The sequence below is a fragment of the Girardinichthys multiradiatus genome, chromosome 8, assembly GCF_021462225.1.
Source record: "Girardinichthys multiradiatus isolate DD_20200921_A chromosome 8, DD_fGirMul_XY1, whole genome shotgun sequence".
NCBI lineage: Eukaryota > Metazoa > Chordata > Actinopteri > Cyprinodontiformes > Goodeidae > Girardinichthys > Girardinichthys multiradiatus.
The window spans coordinates 4,397,688-4,416,623 of NC_061801.1; the positions used below are offsets into that span (position 1 = coordinate 4,397,688).

Sequence of the window (18,936 nt, forward strand, 5' to 3'; positions counted from 1 at the left end):
GATAAGCAGAGAAAATATGACCCCAAGTCACCAGAATCTGTGAAACTAAAGAGGGCTGTGGCAGAATACATCTGGGAAGATCAGGTTCCTATTTACACAGTGGAAAAACCTGGGTTCCAACAACTTCTAATGCAGCTAAATCCACAGTATGTTCTTCTTTCACAAAACCACTTCATGTATACTGAAATCCCGGAGTTGTACAACACAACAAAACAAACACTCATTCTGCAGCTTCAAGGGAAACCATACTTTGCATGTACAACTGACCTTTGGGTCAGAGCTGCATTCTCTTTCATTGCTGTAACCCTGCAGTTTCTAACTGAGTCCTGGGACATGCAGAGCTGGTATTTGAGCTGTGTTGGGCTGCATTCAGAGCACACAGGGGACAGTTTAAGAGAAGTTTTGAAGATGCAGGAGTCATGGAAGCTGGATATAACCAACATGGCAGCCATCACAACAGATAATGCATCAAATAACAAGAAAGCATTTGAGCAGCATTAACAAAAGTCTGGTTATTGACAGTGTAGCAGGAGCAAAGAAAAACAGTGGCAGCTTTCACCAAGTCACCAAAGATGACCTGACAGCTTAAGAAAAAACAAAAAGACTTAAAGCTGCCTGAACACAGACCGATCCATGATGAGCCAACACGCTGGGACTCAGCTTTTGAAATGGTGCAGCAGCAATCATTCTGTGCAGTTTTGGCAGATGACAGGAAGAAGTGGTACCTCATGCCAAAAGATTCAGACATTACCATTCTTGAAACCGTAAAACAGGTACTTAGCCTAATAAGCTCCTTCACTGATGCTCTTAGTGGGGAACAGCATTCTACTGTGTCCTCTTTCCTACCCTTACCCTGGAAGATATTTTCCACTTTAACAACTGAGGAGGGCAGTGGCAGTGACCTAGAACATCAAAACACCAAAAATCAAAAATAATAAAATCAAAAATAAGAAATGATCTGAAGTACAGATACGAGGGCAGGCACCTCCAGCTGGCATTGAACACACCTTTCTTGATCCCAGATTCAAGGGCAGTTTTACCAAATTTAAAGAAGAGGTGAAGCAACATCTTGTGTATAATGCACAGAGTCTGCTGACTTAGAGAGTCCCAGGTTTACGAACATCACCTTCAACCCAGCCAACACAGCCTTCAGAGATCAAAAACAGATCAGAAGGGACTTTTGTCTAACATTCATGGAGATGATACATCACCAGCAGCATCTTAAGATGATGATCCAGAATGCAGGTTTAGGAATGAGCTGACATTATATGAAACCATGCCTGAGTTGATTGCTGAGAAGGACCCCCTAACATGGTGGAAAACGCATGAGAATGCCTTACCTAATCTTGCTTATCTTGCCAAGAAATACCTGTATATAGCTGCTTCAAGTTGCATGTATTTAGCACATCAGGGCTCATTTGCAACCCAAGAAGGTCAAGACTCACAGAGGAGCACATTGACATGCTTGTCTTTATTTAAAAAAATCTTCAAACAGCTAAGAAAATTCAGGCCAGTGAGACTGACACTTAAACAGTCATTTAAAGAGTAAAGTGCACTTTTTAACTTGTGTGCCTTAATAAGTATGTGCACTTTTCAATTTCAGCCTTTTTAAGTCTAGCTGAGAAAACAGCATTTCAATTGTGTGATGTTAATTTTAACTGGTTGTCTACCTGTATAGTTTAATTCCTCAAAATATTGCTCCAATTGTGGTTTCTTTTGTGTGTTATTACCTTAGACAAAAAATGTTGTCGTAGCTAATTTTGTTCTTGCAGTTTGCATGACCTCAGAAAAGCAGTTCATAGGTCATGCAAACTGCTTTTCTGAGGTCATGCAAACTTGCATGACCTCTTTTTGCACAACCTCAGACAACCTCAGACAGTGTTGTTTGCATATTTTTGCTATTGTTAATTTCAAACGTCTGGATTATTTGCACATTAAAAGAATAATAATTTACATTTATTTGCACACTTATATAACTAGCATCTGTGATTATGTTGAGACAGCATGTTCCATGTTAAGATTAAAATAGGAGTTTTTCATGTTAATAAAAATATTTTTTGCCTTTAATTATTTGTCATTTTTTATCCCCGTGGTATCGAAAATGGTATCAAGTATCAAATATTTTCCAAGGAATTGATATCGAGTTTGACATTTTAGTATTGTGACAACCCTAGTTCTTTTTTTTTTTTTTTACCGTGTCCTGTCCAGCAGAGTAGCGCTCAGAACTGTTGTCCGAGTGCCAAGAAATTGCCCAACAGCTTTACTTTCACAAGCGGAGCATCACAGCTAATGCTTTAAAGCTCTGCTTGATATTTATAAAATAAACTTTATTATAAACGTCTTTGGGAATATTTCAATTGTTACGGACACAGAGACTGAAATGAAAAGAAAGGATGAAGAGAATACAAGATTACACCCTGCTTGCTTGTACACCTGCAGATGTTTTTTTTTTTAACAAAATAGTACACGGTACTTATGAATGTAAAATGTACTTAGTGAGAGGTGCAGCCCAATATAGAACATCTGTGTATCTGTCACCTGAAGCTTCTGGACTTCATATAAGGCACCCCAAGCACTGACTATGATTTCACTTGGATCTATCTGTTTCTGAAGCTTAACACCTGTGAGTATGAGTGTGGACGCGCCTTTGTATACACGGTTTCTCCACAAAAATATGCAATAGCGAGTGTGAGGACCCACAGACCTGTCCCATGGTCCCTGGATGGACACGGAGGAGTTCTGAACCACAGACATCCAAAGGCCCCCCAAAGCACAGGAACCCTAGGAGAACCACCACCGGGACTACCGCAACCCCCCCCCCAGAGAACAGCAGTGGAGAGTCCCAGGGGAACCACCCAGCAGCGACAGTGCAGAAGCCCCAGGGAGCCACAGCGACGAGCCCACAGGCCCCGCCGACAGCCGTCCACGCCCGAGCAGATCCAGCCTTGGACCCAGAGACCCAAGAGCCCAGGACACACCACCCCCCAAGCAGAGGCCCGACAGAGCCCGGGGGGCCAGGCCCCGGCAAGCAGCCACCGGGAGTGAGCCAGCACACACCAAAGCACCCAGCCCCGGACACCGAGAACCACAAGTACACCAGCGGGCAGAGACTCCAACCACCAGCAGGTAGTGTGGCGGGGAGGAAATAGCCCCCCCATAATACGGGGGGGCCTAAGCTGATCCAGGAGAGGGAGCAGTCCAAGCAGTCCAACCTGTCACATAAAAAAAAACAGGCACACACAGTCACAATCACCCACTCCCACCCTCATGCATACACATAAAATCACTCGCACCCAACGTAAAGACAAACAACAATGGACATCATACTCACACTCCCCATGCATACTCTATGCTCCCAGGTGCAGGCGCCGATACCCCCTAGGGGCAACCAGCCCCTGGACCCAGGAGGTGGTCCCCTTCCCTCCTGGGGCAGAGACAGGCAGACACCGCCCAGACCCGGGTGACCCCAGCCCAGCCCCTGCCCCCCCGCCTCGGACCCAGTCCACAACAACACCCGTCCACCTCCGGAGAGGGGGCTATGTACAAAAAAAGGGTCCAAATGGCTCAAACTAGCCCGCCAACCAGAACCGCCCCAGGACGGAGCATTCCCGACCCCCCAATGAGCAGTGATCCCAACCCCATGAGTCTCCCACCCCCAGTGAACCCCAACATGAACCTCCCCACAGGGCCACCCCCAACAAGGACACCAATATCGAACACATGCCCCCGAACCCAAACGCCACGAATCCCCTCCCCCAGAGGGGCACACCCCCACAGGTGAACTCCATAGCCGAGAAGCCGATGAAGCCACACCCACACAGCGCAAGCTCCACACACAGCCCCGCTCTAAGCACCCTTGCCGCACCCCGCTCCAGCCCCCGATGCCCGGCACCAGACAGCAGCCACAACCTGGCAAGCAGGGCAACAAAACACATCCCAGTCCAACACCGAGGCTGCCACCAAACTGTACCTGACCCAAAACGGCAGGCCCACCCAAATGCAAGCTCCAGGCCAGGATAGGTACATGCTTCTTTGTAAAACTCTGTTGGGAATCCATCTGGGCCTGGAGCCTTTATATTGGGCATTCTTTTTAGAGCTTCTTGGATTTCGGCTGAAGTCAGTGGTACATCGAGGGCCATCGCTTGATTATCTGATAGTTTAGGAATTGTTACTTTATCCAGAAATTGATCAATGTCTTTATCTGACGGGTCTATCTGTGGTGAGTATACATCTTTGTAGAAATCTCTGAAAGTGCCGTTTATTCCTTCAGGATCATAAACTGTATTCCCAGTCCAGTCTTTTACAGCAAATATCGTTGTTCTTTATTTATTTTTAGTTGGTTAGCTAAAAAGCTACCTGATTTATTGCCATGTTCAAAGTATTGTACTGAGAATTGGGTTTTTTTGTCGATGATTTCATTTAATTCTAGCTTGGCTTTACGTAGTTTGCCCAACTTTTCCTCTTCCTGGGAAGCGTCTAACAGTTTAATGGTTTCTTCTACAGGTCCTTCTCAAAATATTAGCATATTGTGATAAAGTTTATTATTTTCCATAATGTCATGATGAAAATTTAACATTCATATATTTTAGATTCATTGCTTTGCTTTGCGACCGTTTCCATTACTGTTTTTTCCCTACCGGTACCTAGTTTTTTTGGTCCCTGCTCCTGAGAAAGGACTACATGTGATGTGAACCGACCACTGTTTACTGACTGGCCATGGGAACAGGAGAAATTAGAAGGCTTTCAGTGAGACAGTGCAGGGAAAAGGTAATAAAACTCGAGCAACTACAATAATACTAAGGACCACAATGGTTGGGGTGGGTCAAATCGAAATATATTTTTACTATTTACAAATTATAAATGGGATAAGTGGGATACTGTTTGTTCATTATTTGGATCAGGATACAAATTCTGGCAGGGTGAGTCTGATATGTTTGGTATCCCCGTCCAACTCCACAGTATAAAGAGCTAACAGCTCCAAAATTTCAGGAGTAGTTAGTCATCATGAGAAGTGTTTGTGAACTAAAAATCAGGAATGTGGAATACTGTTTGTCCATTGTTCGGATGGGGATACAAATCATAGCAGGGTCAGCCTGACAAAGTCTGTTTCCACTGTCAAAATAAGGTGAGATCTTTCCATCTAATCCATGCAACATTCATTAACTGCTCGCAGTTAAATCCATAAAAGTTACAATAAATATCCTTATATCTTTATGTGTAATCCATACAACAATTATTAAAATACACAGTTGAAGCAGTAGAGAGTGAAAACAACCATATTCTCATTTTCTGGGACTGAGAGACTGGAGGGGCCTGTGTGGGGCCACATATTATCTGTCTTATCTTTTGCAAGAATATAAACAAGTGTATCCAAAGAAATTATCTATGATGATTTTCCATTCTTTTACAAGTATTAAACGAAAATAGTAATCTTTGATTATCAAGTTAAAAGATGTATGATTGAAATATGGTTAAGAACTGATAATTAAAGTAAAAAAATCAGCTATATATGAAAGAGACAGACTCCTGTCATCTGCAGAAATACTCAGATGATTCTGCAGACGTGGGGTGGATCAGAGATGGACAAGAAGCTGAGTACAGGAAGGTGGTGGACCGCTTTGTGGCATGGTGTAGAAACAATCATCTCCTTTTGAACGTGCCTAAAACAAAGGAGATGATTGTAGATTTTAAGAGAAACAAGAATAAGTCAAAAACTCTTTCTGTCATGGGAGAAGAAGTGGAGGTGGTGGAAGAGTATAAATACCTCGGTGTTCACCTGGACAACAGACTAGAGTGGAGATGCAACTGTGAAGCCATCTACAAGAAGGGACAGAGCAGACTGTACTTCTTGAGGAAGCTTAGGTCCTTTGGTGTTTGCAGCAAGATGCTGCATATCTTCTATAAGTCTGTTGTGGAGAGTGTGATCTCTTCTGCCATCATCTGCTGGGGAAGCAGCATCAGAGGAGGGAATTAAAAAAGCTCAACAAGCTGATAAAGAAGGCTGGCTCTGTTCTGGGGACTCCTCTGGAACCTCTGGAGATCATTGTGGAAAGACTGATTCTTCATAAAATGAAGAACATTATGGAGAACCCTGAGCATCCTCTTCGTGAGACTGTCCTACAACAACAGTGTCTTCAGTCAGAGGCTTCTTCAGATCTGCTGTAAGACGGAGCACTACAGGAGATCCTTCCTGCCCACAGCCATCAGCATCTACAACGGCTCTTTGAAGAAACCCTCATAATGAGCTACAACAACATTTAATTTCCCTTTGGGATTAATAAAGTATTTTTTAATTGAATTGAAAGAGATATAATGTTGATCAGTTGTGATGTATGAATAAAAAGAATGAAGTGATGATTTTATAACTGTGTTTAAAAGTAAATGCAGAAAGCTGAGAATGGAATGTGTAATACTGTGTAAAGTTTAAGACTGAGCAGATTAGGGAGAGAACTGCAGGATGATTAGGGGTGACGAGAGCCAGCTGCATGCTGACAGCGAATCCTTTGAAGGCCAGCGCAAGGAAGGGAGGATGAGTCTACAGCCAGCTGCGTGGCTATTACCGGCATCTCCAAGGCCGAAAAACAGAACCAGAAAGTCACGATGACCATGACTAAGTATTGAGCAATAACTGAGAAGCTGAGCAGAGTAGATTGTGCAATAACTGAGAAGCCTAACAAGGGGCTGACTGGTGAAAGCACGGTACTATAAAGGCAATGCTGAAGGAGGGAACTGCGGTTGTTTCCTCGCAGAAGACCAGCGAACAAGATCGGACGGAGAAAAGAAGCTCAGATGGAAAAGGAACAGAGACACAGCCCAGCTGATCGACTGCATTAAACAGAGGATCAACCCGTTTGCCTTAGAAGGACTGTGCCTCATGATTAAGAATCTGATTTAATCTAAAGTCCTTTTTATCCAGACAACAGAAGTGAACTTGATCGGTGAACAGCCGATTGCTCTAAGTTTCAGGCTTCTGGAAGTCCTGAATCAACTTCATTTATGTCTCCGGGTTTCCTTCAACTCTTCAGCAGCCGGAAACTACTGTCTTCGGAGACATATGACAACAAAGTTTCTGTTTAACCATCGAAGCCTAGGAGCATCAGTGCCTGCCTCTTAAAGGAAGAAAACTGAAGATTAAGCCGTATTCCCTTCAAGAAACCACTCATTACCAGAAGAAACATCTCCATCAGGTGCATGGATGAGCCTCCGTCTTCAAAGCTTCTCCAAACTCACTAGTTCAGCATCAGGGAAAGACAGGTTGAGTTGATTGATTCATTTCTATTATTGAAATTATTATGTGTTGTGGGGCTGCACGGTGGCACAGTTGGTAGCACTGTTGCCTTGCAGCAAAAAGGTCCTGGGTTCGATTCCCTGCCGGGGTCTTTCTGCATGGAGTTTGCATGTTCTCCCCGTGCATGCGTGGGTTCTCACCGGGTACTACGGCTTCCTCCCACAGTCGAAAGACATGCCTGTTAGGTTAATTGGTCAATCTAAATTGCCCTGAGGTGTATGAATGAGTGTGTGCATGGTTGTATGTGTATTGCCCTGCAATGGACTGGCGACCTGTCCAGGGTGTACCCCGCCTCTCGCCCATAGACTGCTGGAGATAAGCACCAGCGGTAGAATAAGCAGTAGAAAATGACTGACTGACTGACTGATTATGTGTTGCCGAATTTAAGCTGTTACTGACTCCTGCAAAAGCTTTACTAATTAAAGAAAGCATAAATAATTCTAGTTAAATCATGGACATTCAATTGTTTGAGTCACCGTATTTTTGGTTTTTCATCGGTGGTAATGGTCATCTCCTCGAGAGGGGCTGGACTCTCTTCTACTCTGGAGTGGCCCGCGGGGAGAGGCGGCGGGCTGGGGTGGGTTTGCTTGTCGCCCCCCAGCTCAGCCGTCTCGTGTTGGGGTTTACCCCAGTGGATGAGAGGGTCGCATCCCTGCGCCTTCGGGTTGGGGAGAGGTCTCTGACTATCATTTCAGCCTACAGGCCGAGTGGTAGTGCGGAGTTCCCGGCCTTCTTGGCGTCCCTGTCGGGGGTGCTGGATAGTGCCCCTCCTGGGGACTCCATTATTCTGCTGGGGGACTTCAACGCCCACGTGGAGAACGGCAGTGACACCTGGAGAGGCATGATCAGGAGGAATGGCCTCCCCGATCTGAATCCGAGCGGTGTTTTGTTATTGGACTTCTGTGCTAGTCACGGATTGTCCATAATGAACACCATGTTCAAGCATAAGGGTGTCCATCAGTGCACTTGGCACCAGGATTCTCTGGGCAGGAGGTCAATGATCGACTTTGTTGTCGTATCATCAGACCTTCGGCTGCATGTTTTGGACACTCGGGTGAAGAGAGGAGCTGAGCTGTCCACTGATCACCACCTGGTGGTGAGTTGGATCCGCTGGGGGAGGAGTAAGCCGGACAGACTTGGCAGGCCCAAGCGCATAGTGAGGGTCTGCTGGGAACGTCTGGCGGACCCCTTGGCCAGGGATGTATTCAACTCTCACCTCCAGGACAGCTTTGACCAGATTCCGAGGGATGTTTGAGACATAGAGTCCGAGTGGACCATGTTCTCCGCATCTATTGTCGATGCTGCTGCCCGTAGCTGCGGCCGTAATGTTTGCGGTGCCTGTCGCGGCGGCAATCCCAGAACCCAGTGGTGGACACTGGCAGTAAGGGATGCTGTCATGCTGTAGAAGGAGTCTATTGGCTGTGGCTGGCTTGTGGGACTCCTGAGGCGGCTGACTGATACCGTGAGGCCAAGCGTGCCGCAGCCCGGGCTGTGGGAGAGGCTGGGGACTCGGGCCTGGGAGGAGTTCGGTGAGGCCATGGAGAAGGACTACCGATTGGCCTCAAAGCGATTCTGGCAAACCGTCTGGCGCCTCAGGAGGGGGAAGAAGTGCTTCACCAACACTGTTTATAGTGGGGGTGGGAGGCTGCTGACCTTGACCTCCAGGAGTATGGAATCGGGGGCCCTTTACTAGGGGCCATCCGATCTCTGCACAAGCGGAGCAGGAGTTTGGTTCGCATTGCCGGCACTAAGTCGGACCTGTTCCCGGTGCATGTTGGACTCAGGCAGGGCTGCCCTTAGTCACCGGTCCTGTTCATAACTTTTATGGACAGAATTTCTAGGCGCAGCCAAGGGCCGGAGGGGCTCTGGTTTGGGGACCAGAGGATTTTGTCTCTTCTTTTTGCAGGTGATGTGGTTCTGCTGGCCCCCTCTAGCCAAGACCTACAGCATGCACTGGGGCGGTTCCCAGCCAAGTGTGGAGCGGCTGGGATGAAGATCAGCTCCTCCAAGTCCGAGGCCATGGTTCTCAACCGGAAAAGGGTGGCTTGTCCTCCTCAAGTTGGAGGGGAGTTCCTGCTTCAAGTGGAGGAGTTTAAGTGAGTGAGGGAAGAATGGAGCGGGAGATCAACAGACGGATCGGTGCGGCTGCCACAGTAATGGGGGCGCTATGCCGGTCCGTTGTGGTGAAGAGAGACCTGAGCCGAAAAGCGAAGCTCTCGATTTACCGGTCGGTCTACGTTCCTACCCTCACCTATGGCCATGAACTTTGGGTCATGACCGAAAGAACGAGATCCCGGATACAAGCGGCGGAAATGAGCTTCCTCCGTCGGGTGGCAGGGCACTCCCTTAGAGATAGGGTGAGGAGCTCGGCCATCCGGGAGGGGCTCGGAGTAGAGCCGCTACTCCTCCACATCGAGAGGAGCCAGTCGAGGTGGCTCGGGCATCTATACCGGATGCCTCCTGGACGCCTTCCTCGGGAGGTGTTCCAGGCACCTCCCACCGGAAGGAGGCCCAGGGGACGCCCCAGGACACGCTGGAGGGACTATGTCTCTCGGCTGGCCTGGGAACGCCTTGGGCTCCCCCCGGAGGAGCTGGAGGAGGTGTCTGGGGAGAGGGACGTCTGGACTCTGCTAAGTCTGCTGCCCCCGCGACCCGGACCCGGATAAAGCGGAAGACGACGAGTACGAGTATGAGTAAAAAGCCTTGTTGCCTGGTTCTAAGATAATTTAGGAGGTTTTTATAGGTTGTGTTGAGGTAAAATAATGCTATCAATGATATCCTTGCGGCCTCAACCTCTCCCAGTCCGGATGTCGTGAGAAAGAACAGATGAAGAGCAGGAAATTAAGATTAACACAAGTTTAATTTGGAAGAAAATAAATCCAATGATTTCTAATGCAAAACTAATACATACAGAATAACACAAAGGAAGAATATTACAATAAGGCCTTACGGAGAGATTGCAGGTTTTCAGCAAAGCATGGCTGTCTTTACCCAGATGTCTCTCTCATCACAGCTGCAAGAACATTTTTATACCATCTAGTTCAAAGCTTACTGACTGTGCCTTCCCCTTTGTAACCTAGCCCATATACAAAGAGCCAGTTTTAATTTTAGGGAATGAGCAGCCGTGAACAAAAGTGACTGTTGACGTGTGAATGACTGTGGTGGGCTACTCAGTCGTCCAGACCTCCAGTTGAAGAAGGGCGAGACTTTTGTATGAAGGCTGTCAGAGGCTAGGCGAGTCATTTCCCAACACCAGCTTAAACAGAACTTTCAGTAAATCTGCTTAGTAAGATCTTTCAGGTTTAGGGAAGTCCGGACCCGTTGGATGGAGAGCTGGATGGAGCAATCCCTTTAGACATAGGGAAGTAGGAGGGAGGGGGTAGCTCATCGGACAACGAAACCACCCAATATAGGGGAAAGCTGTGGGATGACTCTGTGCAGGATAGGGTCAGAATGATTTAAAAAGACAAAGATAAAGAGCAGTAACTAACCATAATCTTGAGGATATGTAAACGTAAGAATGAAGATGTTAGAACAGACACTGTTTTGAAGATTATGGTAATGGCAATGAAGACTTCCAGCCTGAATGACTCTGTTTTCCAAAGAAAAATGTCAAAACACCAGTGGAAACATGCAAAAAGCTGGTTAGCAAATAAAAAGGTTTTCAGGGCTTTAACATCAGTAAAGTTTTTCCATTGATTACACTCAAAACAGTGATTCAAGCCCTTCTTTTAGCCAAAACATTTAATTGGGGCCTGCCATAGCAATGCATGGCAGGCACCTATTATTATTCACCTGGTCAAAACCTATCTCCGTTAATGCAGCCCGAACCGCAGCGCGCACCCCCACAATATATACATCAAAACGTCCGGCTCGGTCCCGGGAGGTGTGCTATTACTTTTATTGGCGTTTCGAGTTACCGTGGCAACGTAATTAACAAAAAACCACCCCCCCCCCCAAATCCCCATAGGAATGAATGGAGTCAGGGGTGGAGGAATCCTCAAAATTCACTGTTTTTGAGGCTCTACTGTATCGCCATACTTTCACCTAGAAACACAGTTTGACTTTCAGTTTATAGAAAAATCCGCCGGCTTTTCGGAAGTGAAAACGGTTTGTTGATAACTGCTCCGGTTTCTCTAAAATTACACTCCAAGCGACACAAAGTTTGCAAGAAAATCACACTCTGGAGATGGCAGTTTAACTAGTGTACAAAGGAGATTTTTTCAGGAAAAAATTATTTTTAACTGGCACTCACGGCCACAGATTTTGCTCTAAAGTCACAATTTTCAGTCAGTTCGTAGGGCCGGGCCTCTGCTTTCACACAATAACTTCAACATTGTTCTAGGTCTCATAGTTTTCTGTCAAAACCCCCTCGATCGCCAAGAGTCAGCAGATTTCTGTAGGCCTTCTCCCATGTATTTTCAATGACAGTTTGACCAGTAATCCATGAGTGACACCATGTCTTTCCATACTCCTATTTTATACTGTAAATGACATAGAGCTATGAAAATCTCCATGATTGGGGACGAGGGATGGCTTTCGCCCATAGTTTAACAATTATTCAAATACCATGTACGGTTTCCGAGATATTAGACTTTGTTCGGGAGCATGTTCAGGCGTTTTTGTCTTTTTTGCCATTTTCCCTCTCTTTTCACCCAGTGTTGTGTCTTTATTATTATATTTTCACTAATAAAGGATGAATATTAATGTTCCCCTGTCCGTGCTGATAAAAACGGTCCAAGAATGACATCGATCGCCCCTACGGTTTCCGAGTTATGGCCAGTAGTTCGGGAGCATGCACCTCCATGTTATAAAGCCTAGACCAGGGGAGACACAGAGTGAGGTGCTGCGTGAGTGAGAAACAGCAGGTGTCAAGTTATACTGACGCTCTTTGCTGATTGGCTGATTCCTTCCTCACTGTTCTATTTATAGCTCTGTGTATCTCCTACTGTATATGTCTGGATGTGATTCTGTCTTTCTTTCTGCCTCTCTGTGTCTCACACACACACACACACACACACACACACACACACACACACACATACACACACACACACCGACACACACATGCATGGATTACTATCTTTCTGAGGACTTTGCATTGACTTTCATTGATTTTCATTCATTTCTATGGCTTAAACATGACCCGACCCCTAACCCTTTGTCCATCTTCATAGGAGGCAACTACATGGCGGACATTTTGTGCATGTACTGCTGTTTCAACACCCAGACAACTGTGATTAACCCTAAAGGGCAATTTCTTTCATCAACCCTCCATGCTTACTAATGATTATTTAAAGCTTATAATAACATACACAATGGTTTTACAATAGCAAGCAGGTTCTATATAACTAATAGAAATAACCCAGACCTGAAAGGACAACCATGCTTGATTTTCAAAATAAGACAAAACCTGCTCTACAAAATAAAAGCCTTTAAACAATAGATGATTGCAGGAGTGGGCTTCACACTACTGTTGGAGCTCCCCCAGTGATGGGAATGGGACTATGCTGGTCCTTTGAAACAGCCTTACTGAAACTTCCAAAATAAAAGCCTCAGTCTTCCAGAGTTACTATGGATTTTGTGAGCTGACAAGAGCATGAAAAATGATTTTTAAATAGCAAGCGGGTTCTATTTAACTAATGGAACTAACCCAGACCTGAAAGTACAACCATGCTGGACTTTCAAAATAAGACAAAACATGCTCTACAAAATAAAAGCCTTTGCATTTTGAACAATAGATCATTTCAGAACTGGGCTTCACACTAATATTGGAGCTCACCCAGTGTTGGCCTTTTAAAATAAGGCTTACTGAAAATTTCAAAATAAAAGCCTCAGTCTTCCAGAGTTACTAGTAATATTTTAAGCTGATAATAGCATAGACAATGAATTTTAATAAAAATAGCAAGCTCCGGTCCCAGAAGCACGCACCAAGAGGCAGGCCCCATCTAAATTTCTTCCGAAATTTTCTAGTTTTGATTTACTTCACCTAAATGTAACCCTTCAGCTTTGCATTAATTATTATTCTTTTTGTAAATCTAAAATGTTTATTATCGAAACAGTCTTTGTTACACGAACACAAAATTTATTTAGTTTTATAACGGTCCCCCCTCTTTGAACATTCCCGCAGAATGTCTATTTGGTGGCGGTAATGCACCATTATAGTTGGTTTACCAACCGCCAAAAAAGATCATAAGACGAAGAAGACTAATGTCTGCATGTTTGTTCATAAGTAAATAAAATTGAGTTGATCAAACAAGTTAATTTGTCATTAGGTTATTCAAATTTTATGAATTGGTTGAACACGAATAACAATAATAATTAATTCAATGCAGGGACAAATCACTCAAAAAAAGAAAACCGGGTGTCTGTTACCTTATATTAAGTCTAACATGTGGCTTCTAGTTAATAATTTCATGTTTTGTGTTTGAACATATTTAAAACATGTAGTTTTAACTTAAAATACAACAATGTAAAATTTACTAGAATAACTCATCTTAAAATGACTTAATTCTATTGGGTTAGGATTGCAAATCATCTCTGCTTACAGCTCCAAAACAGTAGGTGGCAGTAATGTGTGATGTATATTGTAAACAGATTTCTCAATTGCCACTTGAGCTTTTGTAGCTACCTGATCAAAATCCAAGAAGCCAGTCTTAAGAAATGTTCATTGGGGTTATCTTTAAACAAACATCATGTACAGATTATTGGACACTGACGTTTTAGCCTGTATGCTGTATTGTAGCAAGCAGCTGCAGGTAACTGTCCGTCAAGTGATTCGGGAAAAGGATTACGGGTAGAGTTCAAGTTCATTGTTAATCATCTGTTGGCTTGTTTAGCATTATTCTTTTAGTGTGTTAGTCTGTTGTTGTTTCCCATCTTTAAGTGTTCATTATGTGTTAGTTTTTGTTAGACCGTTCCACAGAGAAACCATGAGTGAGGAAGGTAGTTGGCACAAAGACTTGTTGGGTTTGTGTATTTAAAAATAAAACTACTAAAGTTTCCACTTTGCGGTAAATGTCTGTTGAACAGCAGGAGCCAGAATTGAACCTTAGTAATTATGTTAGAGTAACGCAAATACATCATGTTCGCCGAAATAAATACATTGAGGTCACTAAACAAAATTGTTTCTTGCATTTTATTTACGTGAAAATTCTTTCCATAATTTTATTACGTTCTGTGAACAAGTTATTTTTGTTTTGAGTGTAGCCCCACAGAATTACATTGTATTGAGTTCAACCAACCAACATTTTTCACACTTGGTGTATGTGATTATTTCCTTTTAAAGGTATCTGAACAAAATTTGTTTAATTGACTCCATTAAATTACACTGGGCGCGGTGCACTGGTGTCATAGGGGTTGGGTGCACGACCCATGTATAGAGGCTGCAGTATTTGAAGCGGCCATCCAGGGTTCGAGTCCCGGACCTGGAGACCTTTGTCGAATGTCTTTCCTCTCTCTCTCTCCCCTGTTTCCTGTCTGCCTATTGTTGTAAAATTTAAAAATAAAGGCGCAAAAAAAAAAAAAAAAAAAAATGACACTATGCACATATATGTGAAATTGGTTCAGCTAGCAAAAATTTATTGGATGGAAAAACTGCCATCAATTAAATTGAGTTAATCCAATTAGTCATTTATATCAGTGTATTGAAAAGACTGCACATAATTTTCTACATGCTATTCTAATACAATGTAAATAAAAATGTACTTTTCTGGTCTAGTAACAAAAATATGGGTTAGCAGGAAAAATGTGTTTGAAAATAATAAGACAACTGTTCAGTGATGTACTCAGGTGTGTTTTTGTTATCAGCAAACACAAATATGGCGAACTTCTATCTGGAAATGATCGCAGATCAGTTTACATGTTGAGAATGTGGTTTATCAAGCGTTAATGTTTTTATGAATCGAGTGGACTGACGTGATTATCCTCCAATTAGGCAAACGTGTTCAAATCACGTCCAATACCATGTAAAAACAATAAATGCGTCATTTTCTGTTGTAAACCACAAACTGAACGATTAACTATCGACACTCATATTTCACAAATGTAAAACATCACTACTTTCACCTCAAGTTGGTTAGAATTGAGGCGGAAACAACTCGGTCCGCTCTTCCTACAAAATGCGCGCTCCCGACGTAGGGGGTACAAATTCTCTCGTGAATAAGTACCTTGGCACGACACCTGAGCAATACTTACCCGCGTCTTCACCATCCAGATACCGGACCGTCAGGTCATCCTTTGAATCAGAGCTGTACTGTCGTGTCGTAACTGCGGGGCGGCGTTCTCTATGCCGTCGCCAGTAAAGGTACGGGGCAATCACCCTGCGCGCTATGTCCCGATCCACAGGCACTCGGCAGGTTAACCACAGAGCTAAACGCCCAACTGCAGCAGCCATGTTGAAGAACCGCAGCTATCTTACTCCTTCTTCTACTATTTCTTTAGCGCTTGGTAGCGCGACCTACTGGACTAGAGTAACAGTACCAACAAAATCTCTTCAAACTTTTTTTATTTTATTTCTAAATATAATGTATTATATAAATATAATATAAAATATGTTTCTCAACAAATTGTTCAATATATTGTCTACTTTTTTTCTGCTATTTTGCTACATGTATTCTTTCCATACTATATCTGTGACATTTCAGTATTTCCACCATGAAATGATTAACATCCACTACCAACCCTGCTTATCATTTGCTTCATTCCTTCCCATTTTAACCCTTTCATTCAAATTCAATTCAATTCAAAAATTCTTCATTAACCCCAAAGGGAAATTAAATGTTGTTGTAGCTCATATTGTGCAGGTTTCTTCAAAGAGCCGTTGTAGATGCTGATGGCTGTTTGCAGGAAAGATCTCCTGTAGTGGTCTGTCTTACAGCAAATCTGAAGACGCCTCTAACTGAAGACACTCTGTTGTGGTACAGCAGTCTCATGAAGAGGAGGCTCAGGGTTCTCCATAATGTTCATTTTATAAAGAATCCTTCTTTGTACATTGATCTCCAGAGGATTCCCCAGAACAGAGCCAGCCTTCTTTATTAGCTTGTTGAGCTTTTTCAAATCCCTGGCTCTAATGATGCTAACCCAGCATATGATGGCAGAATTCAATTCAATTCAGTTTTATTTAGCGCCAATTCACAACACATGCTGTCTCAAGGCACTTCACAACAGTCAGGTACATACATTCCAATTAATCCTAACCATTGAGCAGTGCAGTCGGAGTTAGCTTTTTATTCAAATTGGATAAAAAGTTTTTCTATCTAAGGAAACCCAGCAGATTGCATCCAGTCAGTGACTTGCAGCATTCCCTCCTTCCGGATGAGCATGTAGAGACAGTGGACAGTCACTGGCGTTGACGTTGCAGCAATCCCTCATACTGAGCATGCATGTAGCGACAGCGGAGAGGAAAAACTCCCTTTTAACAGTGTGAGCGGCCATCTGCCACGACCGACTGGGGGTTTGAGAGAACAGAGCAGAGAAGGAAAATGAACACAGAAGCACTGATCCAGGAGTACTTTCTATGGGAAGGCAAAGTAAATGTTAATGGATGTAGCTCCTTTAGTCATTTCACCTAGAAAGAAAGAACAGATAAACTCTGAGCCAGTTTTCAAGGTAAGAGTCTGAAAGAGAGCACATAGAGTTTGTTACAGTTAAGCTCAGTCAATCGCCATGTCTAGGAGAGAGAAAGGGTTAAACACTAAAAGACAGGGCTATGTGGATCATCGGTAGAGGGTGAGCATTAAGTTGTTGCCAGCAGAAGCTCGGGCGATTCCCCTCTCCAGAAAGGTGTCACAGGTAGACACAGAGCCAGGCCAGGTAAAGCTTCTAGGAAGAGAATAGAGAGAACAAGGTTAAAAGCTGAAATAAGAACAAATAATGCAAAATTGGAGAGTAGTGTGACAATGTAGCGAAGAGGGTGAAAGTGGTCATTATGTCCTCCAGCAGCCTAAGCCTATAGCAGCATAACTACACAGATAGTTTCAGTTCAGATTATTTAGTTAAACGGCGCTTATTTACAACAATGTCGTCTCAAGGAACCCCACAAAGGCTCCCACTGATGGTCATTGTTATACTAAAAACCACAAGGATTGGGATAACTCTCTCTGTCAGACTGATTATAACCATTGGAAAAGAGAAGGGGTCATACAGGTAGCAGAAATGGAGGGTGTGTTTGCACCTCAACCATAACTGAAAAGATCACACTCTCCACAACAGACTTATAGAATACATGCAGCCTCTTGCAAGCACTGAAGGACCTAAGCTTCCTCAAAAAGTATAGTCTGTTCTGTCCCTTCTTGTAGATGGGTTCACAGTTGTATCTCCACTCTAGTCTGCTGTCCAGGTGAACACCGAGGTATTTATACTCCTCCACCCAGTGCTTTAAGTGGGCTGGTATGCAGCGGTACACAGTAACTGCACTTTTAAGTTTCACCCCCCAGCATACCGTTACTTTTTTACAGCACACGGTGTGTACTGGAAATCCTTTCTGACCTCTTTACAGTTTACAGCTTGTAGCCTATTTGTTTTGCCGCACTATGCTTGCGTACATTCAAGTTGATGTAGGTGTATGTCTGTGTCAGAGAGGAGAGGAGAGGAGAGGAGAAGAGGAAAACAGATCATGTTGACCTGGCTTCAATAGGGCTGAAAGAGGACACAAACTGAAGCAGAGTTGGATGACAGCAGGAGCACTCTTGAACTGTCCTCTGGCTCTACACATGAAAAAGGAGGACTTACTTGGCAAGCTAGTGTTAGCGCATGCGCATTCATCTGGGAACCTGATGCTGCACAAACGCCTTTTGCTGTTGATTCTGCCACCAAAAGAGAAGGCAACAAAAACATAAGACAAGATGACCAGTGGCCAGACTGTTGTTCCAAGGATCAAATGCAGTATTTTTGCTCACAGAATAATTGGCTTATTGCCAAAGGCGGAAACCTTGGCTGCAAGGTGTGTCGCAAAGTAGGCTCACTGGGTGCTCAGACAGAGCAACAGCTTAGAATGTCAAGTGAATGGAGTAGATGTTTAATTGCTGAATTTGGTGATGACAAGGCAAAAAAACAAAATTCATTCCAGAAGAAAATCAAAGAGCACAGAGATTCAAGATCCCATAAAAGCAGTGGAGATTGAAAAGATGGCATCAGACAATGAAATTAAAAAAACAAATTCAAGAAATGCACAAGGCTGAATATGACACAACCTGAGTACTTATGACAGCTTACAAAATTGCTAAGCATGGGCGTCCTTTTACTGATATGCCAACTGATGTAAGACTGCAAGAGTTAAATGGAGAAAGTATGGAAAGAGTTTTACACCTGCTGAAATCTTTGACCATGTTTCAACAGACATGAAAAAGAAAATAGTTGAGGACATAGTCAAAAATATGAGTTGGATGGGACCAGAGCAGATGATATCACAAAGGCACTGCTGGGATGTTTTCACAAAAATGGCTTTGATGACCAGTTTATGGGCAACTTCTTAGTAGCCTTTGCATGTGATGGAGCTAATGTTGTGCTGAGCAGAATAGCAGGAGTTGCTACACAGCTGTGCTTAAGATTTTCCAGATTTATGTGGCACTGCTCAAATCATTGCCTATAATTGGCAGTGGCAGATGTCCTGAAGGAGGTCAGTGCACTTAACCACTTCAACTTTTTTT

General features: G+C 43.8%; 1 protein-coding gene across 2 annotated transcripts in view; it reads right to left on the reverse strand.

Moving 5' to 3' along the window:
• The window catches only part of auh (AU RNA binding protein/enoyl-CoA hydratase), a 45,284-nt gene extending 29,563 nt beyond the window's left edge, over nucleotides 1-15,721 (reverse strand). Inside the window, exon 1 of one of the 2 annotated variants that reach the window (XM_047373279.1) lies at nucleotides 15,485-15,721. In XM_047373279.1, the coding sequence (XP_047229235.1) occupies nucleotides 15,485-15,683 (199 nt within the window). In that variant the 5' untranslated portion in view covers nucleotides 15,684-15,721. The remainder of the gene's footprint in view (nucleotides 1-15,484) is intronic. The other variant, XM_047373278.1, reaches the window with a different exon arrangement.
• Between the last annotated feature and the right edge of the window lie 3,215 nt (nucleotides 15,722-18,936).